This window comes from Hyla sarda, chromosome 13, assembly GCF_029499605.1.
Source record: "Hyla sarda isolate aHylSar1 chromosome 13, aHylSar1.hap1, whole genome shotgun sequence".
Classification (NCBI taxonomy): Eukaryota; Metazoa; Chordata; class Amphibia; order Anura; family Hylidae; genus Hyla; species Hyla sarda.
The window spans coordinates 14,894,870-14,917,824 of record NC_079201.1 but is presented as its reverse complement, the minus strand read 5'-3'; the positions used below and the strand labels follow the sequence as shown (position 1 = coordinate 14,917,824).

The 22,955-nt window shown below is 42.5% G+C and overlaps 1 protein-coding gene and 1 long non-coding RNA gene across 2 annotated transcripts in view; one reads left to right on the top strand and one right to left on the bottom strand.

Annotated features, from left to right (window-relative positions):
• LOC130297694 (BPI fold-containing family B member 4-like) overlaps positions 1-22,955 on the top strand; it is a 46,010-nt gene that overhangs the window by 19,713 nt on the left and 3,342 nt on the right. Inside the window, 14 exon segments of the mRNA XM_056550447.1 lie at positions 1-162; positions 1,837-1,941; positions 2,040-2,183; positions 2,275-2,338; positions 3,740-3,800; positions 4,416-4,507; positions 6,263-6,448; positions 7,185-7,238; positions 7,847-8,017; positions 10,208-10,275; positions 12,867-12,909; positions 15,575-15,638; positions 16,443-16,519; positions 16,688-16,716. Of these exon segments, the coding sequence (XP_056406422.1) occupies positions 1-162; positions 1,837-1,941; positions 2,040-2,183; positions 2,275-2,338; positions 3,740-3,800; positions 4,416-4,507; positions 6,263-6,448; positions 7,185-7,238; positions 7,847-8,017; positions 10,208-10,275; positions 12,867-12,909; positions 15,575-15,638; positions 16,443-16,519; positions 16,688-16,711 (1,315 nt within the window). The 3' untranslated portion in view covers positions 16,712-16,716.
• LOC130297705 (uncharacterized) lies at positions 29-22,650 on the bottom strand. Its single transcript, XR_008849644.1, has 3 exons — positions 22,571-22,650; positions 20,862-20,940; positions 29-158 (listed from the first exon to the last, which is right to left on the bottom strand). It is a non-coding gene; the product is annotated as an uncharacterized LOC130297705 (long non-coding RNA).

Genomic DNA, 22,955 nt, shown 5'->3' with positions numbered 1-22,955 from the left:
GGGGGGTGGTGGTGGAGGAGGTCCTCCTGGTTATGCAGATCCTCATATTAATGGTGGCATCCTAGGAAATGGTGGTCTGCTTGGTGGACTGCTTGGAGGAGGAGGACTTCTTGGAATACTTGGCAATGGAGGACTTCTCGGCACAATACAGGGTATAACTGGGTAAGATATACAAATGATTGTAAAGTTCCTGAAGAATATTGAGGACCATTGAGGACCATGTGAGGCTGCTGCACCAGAATTTTCAAGTGGAATTTCTCCACTTGGAAATTCCATAGTGTGAATGTGGCCTTAGAAAAGCAGTTTTGAAGCAAAATCTACCACATTAAAAGGGGTACTCCCATACCTCAGCCTTCTCTACATCCAGTTCAGTAGGCTTGGACCGCGTCCGGTGCTCCAAGCCTTCTGAACCGCGTGTGCCCAAACACAGGAAGTGCAGCCTGGAGTGCTGAGAGGGGGTGGGGGGGGGTGGCGGTGTAATTTTTGCATTTTTGTTTTTTTCCTCCTTACCTTCTAAAAATCATAACTCTTTCATATTTTCATACACAGACCCATATGAGGGTTTGTTTTTTGCATCATCAATTTTACTTTGCAATGAAATCACTCATTTTACCATAAAATGTATGGCACAACCAATAAAACATTATTTATGTGGGGAAATTGAAAAGAAAACCGCAATTTATGAACTTTTGGAAGGTTTTGTTTTCACGCTGTACACTTTACCGTAAAAATGACATGTTTTCTTTATTCTGTGGGTCAATACGTTTAAAATGATACCCATATTGAATGCTTTTCTATAATTGTACCGCTTTAAAAAAAATCTGAAACAATTTTAACAAAATTAGTATGTTTAAAATTGCCCTATTTTAACCACCTATAATTCTAAAATGTTTCCGTATACGGGGCTGTATGAGGGCTCATTTTTTGTGCCATGATCTGTAGTTTATATTGGTACCACTTTTGCTTATATTTTACTTTTAATAAATCTTTTTGGGAATAAAATGTGATAAAAAAGCAGCAATTTTAGACTTTTTTTTTAATTTTTTTTACATTTACGCCCCATACGGTATAATTAACATTATATTTTGATAGTTTGGACATTTACGCACGCGGTAATACCAAATATGTTTATTATTTATTTTATTTTTTTTCACGCTTTTTGGGGGTAAAATTGGAAAAAGGGCCGATTCACATTTTAATTGGGGGAGGGGATTTTTCAATTTTTTTTTTTACTTTTTTTAAAATACTTTTAAACTATTTTTTTTACACATTTTATTACAGCAATCACTTGATTGCTAATACTGTTCAGTGCTATGCATAGGACATAGCACTGATCAGTGTTATCGGTCATCTTCTGCTCTGCTCGATCTCAGACCAGAGCAGAAGACCCCTGGAGATGGACAGAGGCAGGTGAGGGGACCTCCGGCCACCATTACAGATGATTGTATTCCTGCGGCAGCGCCGCGGGTGATCCGATCATCCATTTTAAGTGCCGCACTGCTCAGGAACTGTCCAGAGTAGGAGCAAATCCCCCATAGCAAACCTATCCTGCTCTGAACAGTTCCTGAGAAAGACAGAGGTGTCAGCAGAGAGCACTGTGGTCAGACAAAAAAAAAAAAACAACTCAACTTCAGCAGCTGATAAAGTACTGGTAGGATTAAGATTTTTTTTATAGAAGTAATTTACAAATCTGTTTAAGATCTCTTTCTGGAGCCAGTTGATATTAAAAAAAAAATAGTTTTTCACCGGAATGCCCCTTTAATTCTTTGTACAAAGTATGGTATGCAATGCATCTATAATGTAAGTGCTATAAAGAATACCTACTATTTCTTTCAGACTAAAAATTATAGACCTTACACTTCCACAAGTATCTTTGCATCTTTTGCCGGGTATTGGAGTTCATCTCAACCTCTACACAAAAGTGGCTATCAATGGTAACAGGTAAGAGCATAGACCAAAAAAACATTCCAAGTAGATTATTCTCTCATCTGTATTTTTGGAAATGTATATTAACACCAATCCTAATGGGGTATTTTAAGCCTTCTAGGATTTCTTGACATCTTGGTGGAAGTAAACATTACGGCAAGGACCAGACTGACCCAGGAGACATCAGGAGTTCCCCGGTTGGTCATTGAAGATTGCCAAGCTCTACTTGGTGGGATAAACATAAGGCTACTAAGAGGGTGAGGAGCAGTGAGTACAGTCTCCTCCATATGTTTGGGTAGGAAATATTTAAAAAAAAATCTAAGGCCCATTGTGTTTTCCATGACATAGACTACTATCGGGGATTCTGGATGGGCTTCTCACCAACCTTCTTCGAAATATTTTACCGGGAGTGGTAAGCTTCTTGTCTTGTCTTAATTTTAATCTTGTCTTTTTTAAAAACATACTCGTCCTTATAATGTAATTACTCCGACTTAAAAAAAAGTGGGTAAACATGATTAAAGGGGTACTCCGGTGCTCCAACATTTTGTTCAGAACGATCGGAGCCGGAGGTTGTTATAGTGACGTCACCACCACACCCCCTCCATTCATGTCTATGGGAGGGGGCGTGTCGGCCAACACGCCCACTCCCATAGACGTGAATGGAGGGGGCATGGTGTCACGAGGGGGCGTGGCTATGACAGCACGACCACTGACGGAGGAACCCGGCGTTTGCTTAGAACACCAGGTGCTGAGAGGGATCGTGGGGGACCCAAGCAGCCAGACCCCCGCTTTCAGACCTCTTATCCCCTATCCTTTGAATGGGAGATAACATGTCTAGCAGAGGAGTGCCCCTTTAAGAATTGGCAAGAGGGGAAATATGTTCAGAAGAAAGGAAACTTTTTGGACTTGTAGATGCATATCTCACTGACTATTGTTCTCTATCCAGATCAGGGGGCGTAACTTGAGGGGTTTTAGAGGTATCAGGCACACCTAAGTTGCCCCAAAGACCCCTCCACTACATAGGAAAACTCTTGTCTTATAAGTGGCACATGGCAGGTGGGGGCCCTGGAACTAAATTTGCACTGAGGCTCAAGAGCATTAAAGGGGTACTCCGGTGGAAAACTTTTTTTTTTTTTAAATCAACTGGTGCCAGAAAGTTAAACAGATTTGTAAATTACTTCTATTAAAAAATCTTAATCCTTCCAGTACTTATTAGCAGCTGTATACTACAGAGGAAATTCTTTTCTTTTGGGATTTCTTTTCTGTCACGACCACAGTGCTCTCTGCTGACATCTCTGTCCATTTTAGGAACTGTCCAGAGCAGCATATGTTTGCTATGGGGATTCTCTCCTGCTCTGTACAGTTCCTGAAATGGACAGAGGTGTCAGCAGAGAGCACTGTGGTCATGACAGAAAAGAAATCCCAAAAGAAAAGAATTTCTTCTGTAGTATACAGCTGCTAAAAAATACTGGAAGGTTTAAGATTTTTAATTAAAAGTAATTTAAAAATATGTTTACCTTTCTGGCCTCAGTTGATTTAAAAAAAAAAAAGTTATATAAGAGTTATAAAAAGAGTTTCTCTTTCAAAATGAACTATCCTGTCTGACATTACACAAGACAACCTAGTAAAATGAATAGGCACTGTGTAATACTTTATTTCTCCTGTGGGGGAGCTGTAGGGAAACTGAACATGGGCTGCGTCTGAACAGAAACCAAGACAGACATCACACATACTATACTCATTACTAAAACTGAATGAATTTCCACACCATAGTGACGTTATTTATCGAGCTATCTTTTTTTCATACCCGCAGTTGTGTCCGGTGGTGAACATAGTGCTAGACTTGGTCAATGGCCTCCTCCTCACTGTGAACTGTAAGTTGGCTGAATATATACATTATTCCTTTCACACTGCGATGTTCTAAATAGGTACTTCACGCACATCTATGTACGCAACCCCAGCGCCAGTATGGATGTCAGGCTTGGGCCAGTATATGGATGTCAGGCCTGTGGACAGGCAAATCTTCAGCAGCTGCAGAATCTTCTTATATGGATCAAATTTTATATGTAACATATTGAAAGGTTTAAAGGAGTAGTCCGGTGGTGAAAAACGTATCCCCTATCCTAAGGATAGGGGATAAGTTTCAGTTCACGGGGGGGGGGGGGGGGGGGGGGGCGACCGCTGGGATCCCCGCGATCATACATCTTATCCCCTATCCTTTGGATAGGGAATAAGATGTCTAAGGGCGGAGTACCTCTTTAAATATCTTTCCACTCTGAGTATTAAAAGGGGGAGGGGGGTTGTGGCAATTTATCATGGGCTGTGCCTGGTGCAGTCGCGAAAATTCACACATTTTTGCGCAAACTCTCATTAAAAGTTTTGCCACTGTTTGCCTCCCCCCTCCATTTGCCATTAAAGCTTCCTTGGAACAATACATGTTATTTTCTGAAATAAGCCGCTCACTTTGTTGTATACTTATTTTTTTGCAGCGCTGGTTCCCCTCGGGTTAATAGGCAGTATTCAGTATACGGTATCAAGTCTTCCATTAGTCACTGGACAGTTCATTGAATTGGATTTAAATGTAAGTCAATTTACGGAATGCTAAAAGCTAAATATTCAGATGTCAAACACCAACTCTATAAATAGTTTTTTTTTTAAAGGGGTACTCCCATGGAAAACATTTTTATTTTAATCAACTGGTGCCAGAAAGTTTGTAAATGACTTCTATTAAAAAAAACTTAATCCTTCCAGTACTTATCAGCTGTTGTTTGCTCCACAGGAAGTTCTTTTCTTTTTGAATTTCCTTTCTCTCTGACCACAGCGCTCTCTGCTGACACCTCTGTTAATTTTAGGAACTGTCTGGAGCAGGATAGATTTGCTATGGGGACTTGCTCCTACTCTGGACAAATCCTGAAATGCACAGAGGTGTCAGCAGAGAGCACTGTGGTCAGAGAGAAAGGAAATTCAAAAAGAAAATAACTTCCTGTGGAGCAAACAACAGCTGATAGGTACTGGAAGGATCAAGATTTTTTCATTTTTAATTTACAAATCTGTTTAACTTTCTGGCACCAGTTGCTTTAAAAAACTATTTTCCAGGGTAGTAACCCTTTAAAGATGTTCCTACCTGTACTGTGACTCCTTATCAAGCAAATAAAAGCAAGTTTTAAGTGCACTTCCAGCGCCGGACATCTTTCTTCTTGGATTACATTGGTGAAGCCAGGGCGGGACCGGCGGGTCTGATTGCGCAGGTGTGCACCTGAGGTCATTGGTGAAAGAGCGGACAGTGCTACTTGTTTGCGGAAATCTAAAACACTCCAGAGAGAGAACTCGGATTTTAGTAAATCAGGGCCAATGTGCTTTTTTTTTGTTTTTTCCATTAGTTTGCTATCATCTGATGAAGGGGAATAAAACCCCCAAAACATGGTAATGGTGTTATCTGCTGAATCCAAAAGACTGGACCACAAAATGTTTATTAAAGGAGATATCCAGTGGTGACTCAGTGGTGAACAACTTATCTCCTATCCTAAGGATAGGGGATAAGTTGCAGACTGCGGGGGCCCCCCGCGATCTCCTGTACGGAACCCCGACAGCCCGCGGGAAGGGGGCGTGTCGACCTCCGCACGAAGCGGCTGCCGACACGCCCCCTCAATACAACTCTATGGCAGAGCCGAAGCGCTGCCTTCGGCAATCTCCGGCTCTGCCATAGAGATGTATTGAGGGGGCGTGTCGGCCGCCACTTCGTGCGGGGGTCGACACCCGCTATCTGGAAGAGAGATCGCAGGGGGCCCCAGCGGTCGGACCCCCCACGATCTCAAACTTATCCCCTATCCTTAGGATAGGGGATAAGTTTTTCACCACTGGACTACCCCTTTAAGAATGTCTTCTGTATTTTTCTTTTGAGTGCAGCACCTACTTCTGAGTCCCTTTTACATATACTTCCAGTTCTTTGGTATAGAGATTTGCTTGATGAGCTGCCATGGAGGCAACCATGCATTAATAGAGCCAGCTATAGCATTTCATGACTATACATGAGTATTGTGGGCGTGATACAGAAAAAAATGGTCAATCTTTATCTCCATAAAATTGACTTCTTTATTGTTATATCATAGTAAAATTCTTGTTACTGACTAGGCACAATGATATCCAGTGCCGACAGGTTTTGAACTGGTATGGTCTTAGTCATGGTGAGCATGATGATTTCAATGCAGAAGCCTGCATTGAAATTTTTTGTTTAAACATATTTGAAATTAAATTGATACATCTAATAAAATTAAGAATGAAAGTTTATTTACTATTTGTAAACAGTTGACTATAGCGATATTTTATTTTGCCATAGACAGTGGTGAGTCAGCTGGGTGGTGGCCTCATTGACTACCCTCTTGGCAACAGTGAGCGCATTTCTTTGCCACCAATGAAAGAAGCCTCTGAATCCCAACTTGGTCTCTCTGCCAATTTCCTGGGATGTGTTTTGACTGCTCTGCAAAAAGAAGGTCTGATGGACCTTGAAATAACAAACGGAGATGTAAGTAACAGGAACTCCAGCATTTAACATAACGTAAAGTTCCATTTTATCATACTGGACAGGTCCGTCGCTACAGGAAAGGCAAACCAAGCAATTGCTTGGGGCCCCGAGCAGAGCCGGTGCTTGTTGTGCCGGGCGGTCCTTCTGCCCCTATTCCGGTTCGGCAGCTCAGGATGTCCCCGCCCCCAGTTAAGTGCAGTACAGCCACGCGCGTCAGCCTCGTATTGACGTTCACTCACGTCAAGCTCCCAGAATTCAAGGGCCAGCGTTACTACGTCCTGACGCCGGCCCTAGGTATTCTGAGACCGTGACGTGCACGAACATCATTACTGCGCGTTACGCGTAGCTGTGCAAGCCCTTATCTGGGGACTGGGGAAGGTTCTGCCCTGAATTCCCGGCAACTGCAGCAGCAGAGGTACCAGCCGGTGTGGGGGGTCTAATCTAGGGGTACTACCCCCCAGTAGGCAGGTAGTAGTCCCAGTACCCCAGGAAGGGGTTAATCTGGGGGTACTACCTGCCTACTTGGGGGGGGGGGGTTTAATCCTCCATGTCTAGTAGGGGGTGTCAAATACATCCTGGCATAGCGAACATAATTAGCAGAAGACAAGTCTACGTCATAGTACCATGTATATTCTTTCAAGTCAACCTCTATATGAATGTATTTCATAGAAATGTCAGCTCATGATGGTGGAACGTCTTATTCAGAGCTAACAGACCGACTTATTGCCGTATACAGGTCCCTGGAGTTCCACCACTTACTACAACTGTTCTCGGGGGAGTCATTCCAAAGGTAGGAATAAAGGGCAATAGTATAAATGCTTCCTAAATATTGCTTGAATAATATTATATATAGAGAGCATCTAATGATCTTTCACCTCAAGGCATTTTTTGCCATGTTTCTAGATTACTGAGAAAATCATGATGCTTTGGATTGAACCTTTCGTATAGACCAGCAACATTTAAAGGGGTAATCCAGGAATAGAAAACCAGAGCAAATTCCTTTCAAAAACCGCTCCCCGTCTGTCCCCAGGTTGTGTGTGGCATTACAACTTGGCTCCATTCATTTCAATGAAACTGAGCTGCAATATCAGACACAACATGAGGACAGTGAGGAGCAGTTTTTGAAAGAAATTAGCCTTGTTTTTCTATTCCTGGATAACCCCTCTAGAGGAACATTCTGTTCCGAATGCTGGGTGTGGGCTGCGGGGGTTGTGATGTCATGGCCACGCCCCACATGATGTCACACCCCCTCAATGCAAGTCTATTGGGGGGGGGGGCATGTGTATGGAGTTATATATGTATAAATATATATATATATATACATATATATATATATATATATATATATATATATACTTACATCCCTAACTGCGTCCGATTTTTGTCTTTCTGATATAGGTGGCTGCAATGTATAGACAAGAAAGGCCGCTCCTCTTAAAGATTACTGTTCCCAGACCTCCAGTTGTTAAACTACAGAACAAGAAAGGTCTTGTGATATTATTTGTTAAAACAGAAATCCTGGTCTCCAACCCGGACTCCTCGCTGACCTCACTCTGTGTCCTTGGCGTGGTAAGTAAGACGCATCTCAGACTCCTAAATAGGTGACATCTTTGTGATACAAGCTATTATATTGGGTAAAAAGAGCAAAATGACCAACAGGATAAGAAATAGTGCAAATGTCTTGCAAGGGCTGTGGCAGAACATCACATTTCGCAGCAGACTATCACACAATCAGTCAGGTTGCGGCACATGCTATTCATTCCCTGTCTGTTCCTCTGCCTGTGGCTCAGAACGAGGCAGCACCTCATTCCAGCGGCGTAGAGTGGGTTGTCAGCACCCGGGGCAAGGCAAGTAATTTGCGCCCCCTAACCCGTGGATTTTAGCACTCGAGTCTATTCCACTAGATTAGTTAAAGAAACCCTTACCCCCTAAGCACATGTATTGTTTGTTATGAAAATACTGATAAATAAATGAAAGGTTGCTAGACCCCACTGGCTTACATCAACTTATGTTGAGCTGGAGCAGCTACATATGGATCGAAATCTGTCTCGTCACTGTTGAACCAACCAAACTTCAATCCATCTGGTCAACTCAACATGCCAGTCTTGACCTGCAGACCGGGAACATCCCAAAGAACATCCCAAAGCCGCTGCACTGTCCCTCCCCCAGATAGTCCCTCGCTCTCTCTTCGCACCCACCGCACACCTGGCACCCCCCCCCCCCCCCCTCCACAGTGGGCGGCTCGGATCGGATTCGCACAGCCAGCACTGCAGAGAGAGTAAGTGAGCCAGGCAGGGGCAGAGAGCTGCGAGTGCGAGCGCGCCCCCCCAGATGTTGCGCCCAGTGCGGCCGCCCCCCCCCTGCACCCCCACGCTACGCCACTGCCTCATTCTCCCTCGATGTCTTAACAAAGATATATATATATATATATATATATATATATATACACATAAGACAGGGAGATGGTGATGTAGCTGTACGGGCTGGTTAGAGGTGACAATATCCTCAGGGGGTGAGGCTAGAGCTCAGAGAAGACAAGATCCAGCCACAGTTTCTAAAACAGCAGAGGATGATGCGTTGTCTCGGGAGAGAGGGAGAGGAGAGGTGAAGCTGCTGAGACAAAACCACACTGATAATAAGAGAACTACATAACTTTCTGTCAAGAGAGCAGGAGAAGCCTGGGAGCTGCTGAGGCAGCACCACACTGACAATGAGAGGACTATAAAACTTCCTGTCAGGGTTGAATCACACAAATACATGCTGAAACCAGCACAATGTGTGATAACACTGTATTAGTAAGCTATATATCTTAGGGTGAGGGTCTTTTTTAAATACACTTTTTTGATACTGGTATACATCTTTAAGTAGAGCATGTACATATGTTTGACTGGTAAGAGACTGACTTCTAAAAAAGCTTAATGATCCTGGCCACAAAAGTTCTATGTCTCCCTTTAGCAGTGAAGTGGTGGGCGTCCATACATTACAGAGAATGGGAGAAACTATTTAAAGGGGTATTCCAGTGGAAAAAAATTTTTTTTTCATATCAACTGGCTCCAGAAAGTTAAACAGATTTATAAATTACTTCTATATACAAAGCTTAATCCTTCCAGTACTTATCAGCTGCTGAAGTTGAGTTGTTCTTTTGTGAATGACAACAGTGTTCTCTGCTGACACCTCTGTCTGTCTCAGGAACAAGAGTAAGAGCAAATCCCCATAGCAAACCTATCCTGCTCTGGACAGTTCCTGAGACAGACAGAGGTGTCAGCAGAGAGCACTGTTGTCAGGCAGAAAAGAACAACTCAACTTCAGCAGCTGATAAGTACTGGAAAGATTTTTATATAGAAGTAATTTATAAATCTGTTTAACTTACTGGAGCCGGTTGATATGAAAAAAAAAAAAATAAATATATAAAAAAACCTTTAAGCAGTTTCCCTATTCAACTTAAAGGGGTTCGGAATATTTAGTTCCGAATGCTGGGTGGGGGCTGGAGCCCGCACTCATCATTCGGAACTAAATGTTCTGAACACTGGGGCAGTGGAGTACCCCTAAAATACTGCATACAGGAGACACAATGGACCAGTTGTATGGGATGTGCACCCAAACACCTATATTGGGCTCTCTCGATCATCAGTGGTAGAGATGAGTCACTTACTGTAATGTCCCATTAAGTAAATGTAAAAACTAACATAACAACGTACAGTCAAGCAAGCAATTCTTTTCAGCAATCTGCTTTATGTCACATTGTGGATCTCATTCTAGGACGCACAGTTAGAAGCTCGGTTTTCTGTAGCAGGAGATAAACTGAAGATCTCAATGTCTGTGGAGAGGTAATGATAGACAAATGAAGGAATATATTTTGTTTAAAAACAATAAAAAATATGGTGTGAACTAGATAAGCAGATGTCTTGGTCCTGAGTGATAAAGCTCATAGGGTCCAATAGGATAATGGACACCCTCTTTGTAGTAACTTCAGGGTTCTGGCTGTGGACTGAACTTAAAACTAACCTTCCGTTACATGACAAGTTGTTACTTGCTTATTATGTGCCTAATATGTGGCTAAAAGTAAGTCCTTGTCTTCATAGTCTCCTTCTGATATTCAACGACCTCTAAATTTCCAGGACTCATGTAGGAGTACCCAGCATACTACCTTTGATATGTGGCCTATGTACAGTAAAGATCACATATCAACAGCTCAGTATATAGAAAGGATGGGGAGAGGGATAGCTATAGACATGTGCTCCAGTTTCAATATCTCCACAGTGCAGAAATAAATACCTCTCCATCAGCAACAAACCAACACCACAGTGCAGCAATGAATACTTCACCAGCAACAAACAAACCAACACCACAGTGCAGCAATAAATACTTCTCCACCAGTGACAACCAACACGGAAGCACAGCAATACATATTCCTCCATCAGCGACAAACCAACACCACAGTGCAGCAATGAATACTTCACCAGCAACAAACAAACCAACACCATGGTGCAGCAATAAATACTTCTCCACCAGTGACAACCAACACGGAAGCACAGCAATACATACTCCTCCATCAGCGACAAACCAACACCCCAGTGCAGCAATACATATTCCTCCATCAGCGACAAACCAACACCCCAGTGCAGCAATAAATACTTCTCCAGCAGTGATAACCAACACCACAGTGCAGCAAAAAATACTTCTCCAGCAGTGATAACCAACACCACAGTGCAGCAAAAAATACTTCTCCACCAGCAACAACTAACACCACAGAGCAGCAATAAATACCTCTCCATCAGTGACAAACCAACACCACAGTGCAGCAATAAATACTTCTCCTTCAGCAACAACTACCCCACAGCGCAGTAATAAATACTTCTCTAGCAATAAACAAACACCACAGTACAGCAATAAAAACTTCACCAGCAACAAACAAACCAACACCACAGTGCAGCAATAAATACTTCTCCACCAGTGACAACCAACACCACAGTACAGCACTAAAAAATTCTCCCCCAGCAACAACTAACACCACAGAGCAGCAATAAATACCTCTCCATCAGTGACAAACCAACACCACAGTGCAGCAATAGATACTTAACCAGCAACAAACCAACACCACAGTGCATCGATAAATACTTCTCCACCAGTGACAACCAACACCAAAGCACAGCAATACATACTTCTCCATCAGCGACAAACCAACACTCCAGTGCAGCAACAAATACTTCTCCAGCAGTGATAACCAACACCACAGTGCAGCAATAAATACCTCTCCATCAGTGACAAACCAACACCACAGTGCAGCAATAAATACTTAACCAGCAACAAACCAACACCACAGTGCAGCAATAAATACTTAACCAGCAACAAACCAACACCACAGTGCAGCAATAAATACTTAACCAGCAACAAACCAACACCACAGTGCAGCAATAAATACTTCTCCCCCAGCAACAACTAACACCACAGTGCAGCAATAGATACTTAACCAGCAACAAACCAACAGCACAGTGCAGCAATACATACTTCTCCTTTAGCAACAACTACCCCACAGTGCAGTAATAAATACTTCTCTAGCAATAAACAAACATCACAGTACAACAATAAATACTTTTACACCAGCGTCAAACCAGCACCACAGTGCATCAATAAATACTTCTCCATCAGTGACAAACCAACACTACAGTGCAGCAATAAATACTTCACCAGCAACAAACCAACACCACAGTGCAGCAATAAATACTTCTCCAGCTATAAACAAACAACAGTACAGCAATAAATACTTTTCCACCAGTGACAACCAACACCATACTACAGCAATAAATACTTCTCCAACAGGGACAACCAACACCACAGTGCAGCAATAAATACTTCACCAGCAGTGATATCCAAAACCGCAGTGCAGCAATAAATACTTCTCCAGCAGTGATATCCAAAACCACAGTGCAGCAATAAATACTTCTCCGGCAGTGATACCCAAAACCACAGTGCAGCAATAAATACTTCTCCAGCAGTGATATCCAAAACCACAGTGCAGCAATAAATACTTCTCCAGCAGTGATACCCAAAACCACAGTGCAGCAATAAATACTTCTCCAGCAGTGATACCCAAAACCACAGTGCAGCAATAAATACTTCACCAGCAACAACTAACACCACAGTGCAGCAATAAATAGTTAAATGCACCTATTATTTTATATACAACAGAACAGCATCCAAACTGTAACCTTCCTGCTGTTGCAAAACTAAAACAGCTAGACGGCCACAAGTAGGGAACACTGAAGTAGAGAAACAAAGTTAACACACCACGTTACATAGGATTAGATTGAGTTATTTTGCCTTTTTTACAAAGTGTAAGGAATTTGTTGTAAACATTGAATCCAATGATGAAGTAATCCACTACTATCAGATGACATGTCCCCTCTTCTTTTCCTAGCACGCATGTATCTGTAGTCTCCAGTTCAATTGGGAAATTTGATGTAAGTATTGCTGCGTATAATTGTATACAACGTGAAGGGAGGTGGTGCAGGTGCCCCATATGTCAGTCATATGTTTGTTGTCTCATTGTAACCATAAATAGAATGTTACAAGTGGCTCCGTGGCCAGACATGTTGGCCGCAGGCGCACTTTTACCCCGCCGGCACTGCTGTCTCCGGCACGGGCTCTGCCTGCAGCCTCCCGGGCGGCGGACACGCTCCCCGCTGCATTCCCGGCTCCACTGCACTCTCTCACTGCCGGCATGCACGTCCCCACTTCCTAGGGTGCACGGGCTCCGGATCTCTGAGATTTAAAGGGCCAGCACACCAATAATTAGGCGCTGACGCTATAAGTAATTCTCACTTCCCCTTGACCCCTGCCAGATCTTTGTTGCCTAGTTGCCTAAGAGAAAGCGTTTTCCTGTGTCTTTCCTGTGTATCTGACCCTTGCTTCGTATTCTGACCTTGCTCCTGTGCCAACTGCCTTCTTACCTACTTGCTACATGACCAGACCTTGCTCCTTTGCCGCCTGCCCTGACCTCTTGCCAATCCTGACTACATCTGATCCTCTTCCTTCCTGTGCCACGTTATTCCTCGTCTGCCTGAGGGGACGAGTCTTACCAGGGGTAGCGACCTAGGTGCCGCCTGCCGCAGCAAGTCCTTCCCACTTTGGGACGGGCTCTGGTGAAAACCAGCGGCACCTTAGACTCCACTCCCTGGTACGACTCACGTCATCATCCCCACAGGTCAGTGGATCCACCTTACCACAGCCGTTACACAGAATGAGATGTTTTTTTCTCTTCTGCAACCTACAAGAACAGTAAAGTGCTGGCTTAGAGGAAGCACGTCTGACCACAAAAAAGGATTGCTAAAAAACACACGCAATGGGACACTGCAGCAGCACAAGAAACTGCAGTGTTGTCCAGTGCAGGTGAAAGGGGCAAATCTGGAGTCGGATCCCCTCAAATTTAGGCCTATCTCAAGGATTGATCATCAATTTTTACAGACTTGACAACCCCAAAAAACTGACTGTTCAATTGTGGCTCTATACACCTCCCCCGGTCAGGGCTATTGACCAGCGCTGGGAGCTCGTGACGTTATAGCCCCGCCCCCTCAATGCAAGTCTATGGGAGAGGGCATGACAGCCGTCACGCCCCCTTCCTTAGACTTGCATTGAGGGGGCGAGGCATCATGAGGGAGCGGGGCTATGACATCACGAGCTCCCGGCGCTGGCGCCAGCATTCGGAACAGTTTGTTTCAAATGCTTAGTAGCGGAGTACCCCTTTAATCTTTCCATTCAGGCGTAACATGGCTCGCACGTATCGGCTGGACAGGATCGGGACAGGATTTTAGACTTTTGCTAACAGTGAGGAGATATCTTGAATAAGGTGAAGAATTTAAAAAAAATGTACGTAAATTAATGTTACTTGTCTTGCTTGCTGATAAAAGTAATTTTATTTTTAAGCGTACCTGTCATATCACAGAAAAAAATAATGCTTCTATATGTTACTAGAACATGCAGATGCTTTATATGTCTTTTATATGTCTAGCTTCTGTATTTGGCTCACAAATCCCTCTGTTCTGCTGCTCACTCATTCTGACATCTACTGCTCAGGAAGGGGCGTGTCCAAGCACTGAGCCCACCCTCACTCACCATGCATTCACTTCCTCCCTGAGTCTGCTGTTCTGTGCTGGGTCTCTTTATCCAATCACAGGCTGCTCTGTAACAGGGACAAGGGTAAGCACAGAGACGTGCTAGTCCTGCCCTCACTTCCTAGACTTTGTCCCTGCCTGTGCTTCAGCTTGGACAGAGAGGATCCTGCAGCCGGACAGGATGATGTTCCGGATGGTATGGGGACACCTAGTGGTCTTTTATTTTAAGCCATGATTTCTATAAAAAGGAGATAACATACTTTTTACGTATATTAGGAAGGTCAATGTTTTGGCAAGATGTACAACATATAAAAAGTTTTTGATTCCGACAGGGCACATTTAAAGGGGTACTCCGGTGGAAAACTTTTTTTTTTTTTTTTAAATCAACTGGAGCCAGAAAGTTAAATAGATTTGTAAATTATTTCTATTAAAAAATCTTAATCCTTCCAGTACTTATTAGCTGCTGAATATTACAGAGGAAATTATTTTCTTTTTTGGAACACAGAGCTCTCTGCTGACCTCACAAGCACAGTGCTCTCTGCTGACATCTCTGTCCATTTTAGGAACTGTCCAGAGCAGCATATGTTTTCTATAGGGATTTTCTCCTACTCTGGACAGTTCTTTAAATGGACAGAGATGTCAGCAGAGAGCACTGTGTTCCAAAAAGAAAACAATTTTCTCTGTAGTATTCAGCAGCTGCTAAGTACTGGAAGGATTAAGATTTTTTAATAGAAATAATTTACAAATCTGTTTAACTTTCTGGCACCAGTTGATTTAAAAGAACAAAGTTTTCCACCGGAGTACCCCTTTAAGCCATGATTTCTATTAAAAGGAGATAACATACTTTTTATGTATATTAGGAAGGTTAATGTTTTGCCAAGATGTACAAAATATAAAAAGTTTTTGATTCCAACAGGGCCAATTTAAGCAATGGAAGTTCCCACCTGTAAGATCATAACAACAACATAATCACCTTTTGTAGACCGGATGTTATATTTTCATTTCTCTCTCGCAGGTTTCTGTACTAGAGGGATTAGTGGGTAACTTAATCAACCTTGCATTCCTGCCATCGATAAACAGTAAGCATTTGCTATGTCATGTATGTGTTTTATTGGGCCCCTGGGCCCCAGTGTGCGGTCTATAACAAGGTGCCAATATTGGCTGAGCACCATGTGCTAATTCTTATACTGGCGTCGTAAAGGGGTACTCCGCTGCTCAGCGTTTGGAACAAACTGTTCAGAACGCTGGAGCCCGCGCCGGCAGCTTGTGACGTCATAGTCCCGCCCCCTCATGATGTCATACCCCGCCCCCTCAACGCAAGTCTATGGGAGGGGGCATGACGGCTGTCCCCTCTTAATCCTTCCAGTACTTATCAGCTGCTGTATAATTACTGGAAGGATTAAGATCTTTAAATAGAAGTAATTTACAAATATGTTTAACTTTCTGGCACCAGTTGATTTAAAAAAAGAAAAACATTTTCCACCGGAGTACCCCTTTAATCCTTCCAGTACTTATCAGCTGCTGTATGCTCCAGAGGAAGTTGTGTAGTTCTTTCCAGTCTGACCACAGTGCTCTCTGCTGCCACCTGTCCAGAGCAGGAGCAAATCCCCATAGTAACCCTATCCTGCTCTTGACAGTTCCTGACACGGACAGAGGTGTCAGGAGAGAGTACTGTGGTCAGACTGGAAATAACTACACAACTTTCTCTGGATCATACAGCAGCTATTAAGTACTGGAAGGATTAAGATTTTTATATAGAAGTAATTTACAAATCTGTTTAACTTTCTGGCACCAGTTGATTTGAACACATTTTTTCCCCTCAGAAGTACTTAATGTTTAGTATGATTTTAACCAAAATGTTCTTATTATTTGCTACATTTCAGCCATTGTTGGCAATGGAATACCGTTACCGAGGCTGATGAACATAGACTTTAGCGATGCCGACATTGATATCCTGGATGTAAGTATCTGTATGATGTGTTATTATGTTGCATTAATTGTCACTTATGGTCTTGTTGTTCTATGTTTCCTATTGTATAAGGAGCCCCCAGAATCATCATGTAAGAACACACTGTAACACTTCTGATCTATTTATTTATTTTAGTTAATTAATTTCTTTATTTTTTAGGATCTTGTTGTATTAAACGCGTGAATAAGGTAAGATAGCAAATATATTTCCTAATATAAATGTACACTATTATGTTTGCATCCTTAAAGGGTCAGTAATGAATATTGACTCCCCCCTCCCCCTCTAGATTAGAGCTTCCCAACCAGTGTGGCTCCAGCTGTTGTAAAACGACAACTCCCAGCATGCCCGGACAGCCGTAGGAATAAGACTATCCTTCATATAAGATAGGGATAGGCATAAGGCTATCCTTCATATAAGATAGGTATAGGCATAAGGCTATCCTTCATATAAGATAGGGATAGGTATAAGACTATCCTTCATATAAGATAGGTATAGGCATAAGGCTATCCTTCATATAAGATAGGGATAGGCATATGGTTATCCTTCATATAAGATAGGGATAGGCATAAGGCTATCCTTCATATAAGATAGGGATAGGCATAAGGCTATTCTTCATATAAGATAGGGATAGGCATAAGGCTATCCTTCATATAAGATAGGTATAGGCATATGGTTATCCTTCATATAAGATAGGGATAGGCATAAGGCTATCCTTCATATAAGATAGGGATAGGCATAAGGCTATCCTTCATATAAGATAGGGATAGGCATATGGTTATCCTTCATATAAGATAGGGATAGACATAAGGCTATCCTTCATATAAGATAGGGATAGGCATAAGGCTATCCTTCATATAAGATAGGTATAGGCATAAGGCTATCCTTTATATAAGATAGGGATAGGCATATGGTTATCCTTCATATAAGATAGGGATAGGTATAAGACTATCCTTCATAAAAGATAGGGATAGGCATAAGACTATCCTTCATATAAGATAGGGATAGGTATAAGGCTATCCTTCATATAAGATAGGTATAGGCATATGGTTATCCTTCATATAAGATAGGGATAGGCATAAGGCTATCCTTCATATAAGATAGGGATAGGCATAAGGCTATTCTTCATATAAGATAGGGATAGGCATAAGGCTATTCTTCATATAAGATAGGGATGGGCATAAGGCTATCCTTCATATAAGATAGGTATAGGCATATGGTTATCCTTCATATAAGATAGGGATAGGCATAAGGCTATCCTTCATATAAGATAGGGATAGGCATAAGGCTATTCTACATATAAGATAGGGATAGGTATAAGGCTATCCTTCATATAAGATAGAGATAGGTATAAGGCTATCCTTCATATAAGATAGGGATAGGCATATGGTTATCCTTCATATAAGATAGGGATAGACATAAGGCTATTCTTCATATAAGATAGGGATCAGTATAAGGCTATCCTTCATATAAGATAGGGATAAGTATAAGGCTATCCTTCATATAAGATAGGATAGGCATAAGGCTATTCTTCATATAAGATAGGGATAAGTATAAGGCTATCCTTCATATAAGATAGGGATAGGTATAAGATTATTTTTCATATAAGATAGGGATAGGCATAAGGCTACCCTTCATATAAGATAGGGATAGGCATAAGGCTATTCTTCATATAAGATAGGGATAGGCATAAGGCTATCCTTCATATAAGATAGGGATAGGCATAAGGCTATCCTTCATATAAGATAGGGATAGACATAAGATTATTCTTCATATAAAATAGAGATAGGCATAAGGCTATCCTTCATATAAGATAGGGATAGGCATAAGGCTATTCTTCATATAAGATAGGGATAAGTATAAGGCTACCCTTCATATAAGATAGGGATAGGCATAAGGCTATCCTTCATATAAGATAGGGATAGGCATAAGGCTATTCTTCATATAAGATAGGGATAGGCATAAGGCTATTCTTCATATAAGATAGGGATGGGCATAAGGCTATCCTTCATATAAGATAGGTATAGGCATATGGTTATCCTTCATATAAGATAGGGATAGGCATAAGGCTATCCTTCATATAAGATAGGGATAGGCATAAGGCTATTCTACATATAAGATAGGGATAGGTATAAGGCTATCCTTCATATAAGATAGAGATAGGTATAAGGCTATCCTTCATATAAGATAGGGATAGGCATATGGTTATCCTTCATATAAGATAGGGATAGACATAAGGCTATTCTTCATATAAGATAGGGATCAGTATAAGGCTATCCTTCATATAAGATAGGGATAAGTATAAGGCTATCCTTCATATAAGATAGGATAGGCATAAGGCTATTCTTCATATAAGATAGGGATAAGTATAAGGCTATCCTTCATATAAGATAGGGATAGGTATAAGATTATTTTTCATATAAGATAGGGATAGGCATAAGGCTACCCTTCATATAAGATAGGGATAGGCATAAGGCTATTCTTCATATAAGATAGGGATAGGCATAAGGCTATCCTTCATATAAGATAGGGATAGGCATAAGGCTATCCTTCATATAAGATAGGGATAGACATAAGATTATTCTTCATATAAAATAGAGATAGGCATAAGGCTATCCTTCATATAAGATAGGGATAGGCATAAGGCTATTCTTCATATAAGATAGGGATAAGTATAAGGCTATCCTTCATATAAGATAGGGATAGGCATAAGGCTATCCCAGTGGCGTTGCTAGGGTTGGTGTCACCCGGTGCGGTAGAAAATGGTGTCACCCCCATACTTCCCCCCTCCCCCCAGTAAGTTTTTAGCCTGTTGTGACAGACACCACTGTTGTAGCGCATTGTGAGAAATTCCAGTATAATAATCAGATATACCAGTTGCCACAGAATGGGAAAGTGTTAAAGAAGTTTTCACCATTTAAATATACAGCTCCCAGAATTACTTAAAGGGGTACTCCACTGGAAAACATTTACTTTTATATCAACTGGTGCCAGAAAGTTAAACAGATTTTTAAATCACTTCTATTTAAAATCTTAATACTTACAGTACTTATAAGCTGGTGTATGCTCCACAGGAAGTTGTGTAGTTCTTTCCAATCTGACCACAGTGCTATTTGCTGACACCTCTGTCCATGTCAGGAACTGTCCAGAGCAGGATAGGTTTGTTATGGGGATTTGCTCCTACTATGGACAGTTCTTGACATGGACAGAGGTGTCAGCACAGAGCACTGTGGTCAGACAGAAAAGAAATTAAAAAAGAAAATAACTTCCTGTGAATCGCTTATACATAGAAGTATAAATTTTAAACTTTTAAATAGAAGTAATTTACAAATCTGTTTAACTTTGTTGATTAAAAAAAAAATGTTTTCCAGTAGAGTACCCCTTTGAGCAGTGGTGAGGTTATGCTGGGAGTTGTAGTTTCACTGACCATAACTGTAGAACTGACAAGCGACTACAGCTCTGATAGGACATAGTGAGGAGAATGTACAATGATATCAGTGACTACAGGTGACGTCTTCTCTATAGTGAGGAGAATACAAAATGATATCAGTGACTACAGGTGACGTCTTCTCTATAGTGAGGAGAATACACAATGATATCAGTGATTACAGGTGACGTCTTCTCTATAGTGAGGAGAATACACAATAATATCAGTGACTACAGGTGACATCTTCTCTATAGTGAGGAGAATACACAATGATATCAGTGACTACAGGTGACGTCTTCTCTATAGTAAGGAGAATACACAATGATATCAGTGACTACAGGTGACGTCTTCTCTATAGTGAGGAGAATGTACAATGATATCAGTGATTACAGGTGACGTCTTCTCTATAGTGAAGAGAATACACAATGATATCAGTGACTACAGGTGACGTCTTCTCTATAGTGAAGAGAATACACAATGATATCAGTGACTACAGGTGACGTCTTCTCTATAGTGAGGAGAATACACAATGATATCAGTGACTACAGGTGACGTCTTCTCTATAGTGAGGAGAATGTACAATGATATCAGTGACTACAGGTGACGTCTTCTCTATAGTGAGGAGAATACACAATGATATCAGTGATTACAGGTGACGTCTTCTCTATAGTGAGGAGAATACACAATGATATCAGTGACTACAGGTGATGTCTTCTCTATAGTGAGGAGAATACACAATGATATCAGTGACTACAGGTGACGTCTTCTCTATAGTGAGGAGAATACACAATGATATCGGTGACTACAGGTGACGTCTTCTCTATAGTGAGGAGAATGTACAATGATATCAGTGACTACAGGTGATATCTTCTCTATAGTCTTCCCTTATCTAATTCAGATGGTACATACCGCCTGGTCCAGCTAAATCTTCTGTCTGTAGAATGTGACGCCCAGACGTCTCCTCACTATGTCAGCGCATTCTCATCCTCTATATGAAAACAAGTATTATTATAAACCTGCCAGACACTGTATCCTCTAAATATAATACTACTATACACTATACTCTTTGATTATAAACCTTCCATACACCATACCCACTGAATATAATAATACCACACACTGTACATTCTGAATATAATACCATCACATACTGTACCCTCTGAATATAAATCTGCCACATACTGTACCCCTGAATATAATACTATCACATATTGTACCCTCTGAATATAATACCAACACATACTGTACACTCTGAATATATTACTACCACCCACTGCGCCCTCTGAATATAATACTTAGAGATGAGCAAACTACAGTAAATTCAACTCGTCACAAACTTCTCGGCTCGGCAGTTGATGCCTTTTCTTGCATAAATTAGTTCAGCTTTCAGGTGCTCCCGTGGGCTGGAAAAGGTGGATATTGTCCTAGGAGAATCTTTCCTATGAATGTATCCTCCTTTTCCAGCCCACCGGAGCACCTGAAGGCTGAACTAATTTACGCAGGATAAGTCATCAACTGCTGAGCCGAGAAGTTTGTGACAAATCGAATTTACTGTAAGTTCGCTCATCTCTAATAATACTACCACAAACTGCGCCCTCTGAATATAATACTACCACCCTCTGTGCCCTCTGAATATAATACTACCACAAACTGCACCCTCTGAATATAACGTTGCCATACAGTGCAACCGCAGTAACACCCCTCAACATCCGTTAGCTGATGCTATTACCACGGGAGGGCGGTATTGGTGGTGTTGCTAGTGGATGATCGGGGTGCTACTACTGGGGGGGGGGTGTTGCTGAAGGATGATGAGGGTGCTACTGGCCATCCCCCCTGGCAGTATCACCCCCATCATCCATCGGCAGGATCATCCTCCTGGCAGGAGCACCGCCATCATCCACCATCAGGATCTGCTGATGGAGGTGCTGCTGCTGGGGGGGGGGGGGGGGTAGTTGCTGGCAGATGATGAGGGTGCTACTGCCAGGGGGGGAGCATTAGGTAGGCAGCAGTTCCCCCACATTAGGTAGGTAGCAGTTTCCCCACATTAGGTAGCATCTTTTCCCCACATTAGGCAGCATAGATTCCCCACATTTGGTACCAGTTTCCCCACATTAAGTAGGTACCAGTTACCCCACATTAGGTAGCAATTTCCCCACATTAGGTAGCACAGATTCCCCACATTAGGTAGCAGTTTCCCCACATTCGGTAGCACAGATTCCCCACATTAGCTAGCATAGACTCCCCACATTAGGTAGCATAGACTCCGCACATTAGGTAGCATAGACTCCCCACATTAGGTAGCATAGACTCCCCACATTAGGTAGCATAGACTCCCCACATTAGGCCGCAGGTTCCCCACAATGCGTCAAAGTCTCCCCCCACACACACACACACACACACACACACAAAAAAAAAACACATACAACACAGAGAGACACACACACAAACACACAGTCAGAGAGACACACACTCACTCACAGACAGACACACAGAGTCACACACAGTCACACACACACACAGTCACACACAGAGTCACACAAATACACAGAGTCACACACACACAAACACACACAGAGTCACACACACAAACATAGATAGAGACAGACACGCACACTCACCCATCCAGCGCAGCGATCCTTCTCACCGGGCGCAATCCGAGTGACGTAACTGACGTCCCCCTGCGCGGCCATGCGGTGTGACGTCAGGCCGGCGCAGACGTGGGAGCGGAGGCCGGGCACAGTACTGGTGAAGGTGAGGGGGGGGCGTGATGACGGACGGGCGCACTGAAAGAAGGGGGGGGGGTTGCTAACGGACGGGCGCACCGCACACACAGCACAGGGGGGGTGCTGACGGATGGGAGGCCGGTCGGGCACATAGGGGGGTGTCAGTGTAGCTGGGGAGGGGGTGTGGGTGCTGCAGAGCGTCTTGGTGTCACCCCACTAGGTTGGTGTCACCTGGTGCGGGCCACACCCCCCGCACCCGGGTCGCAACGCCACTGGGCTA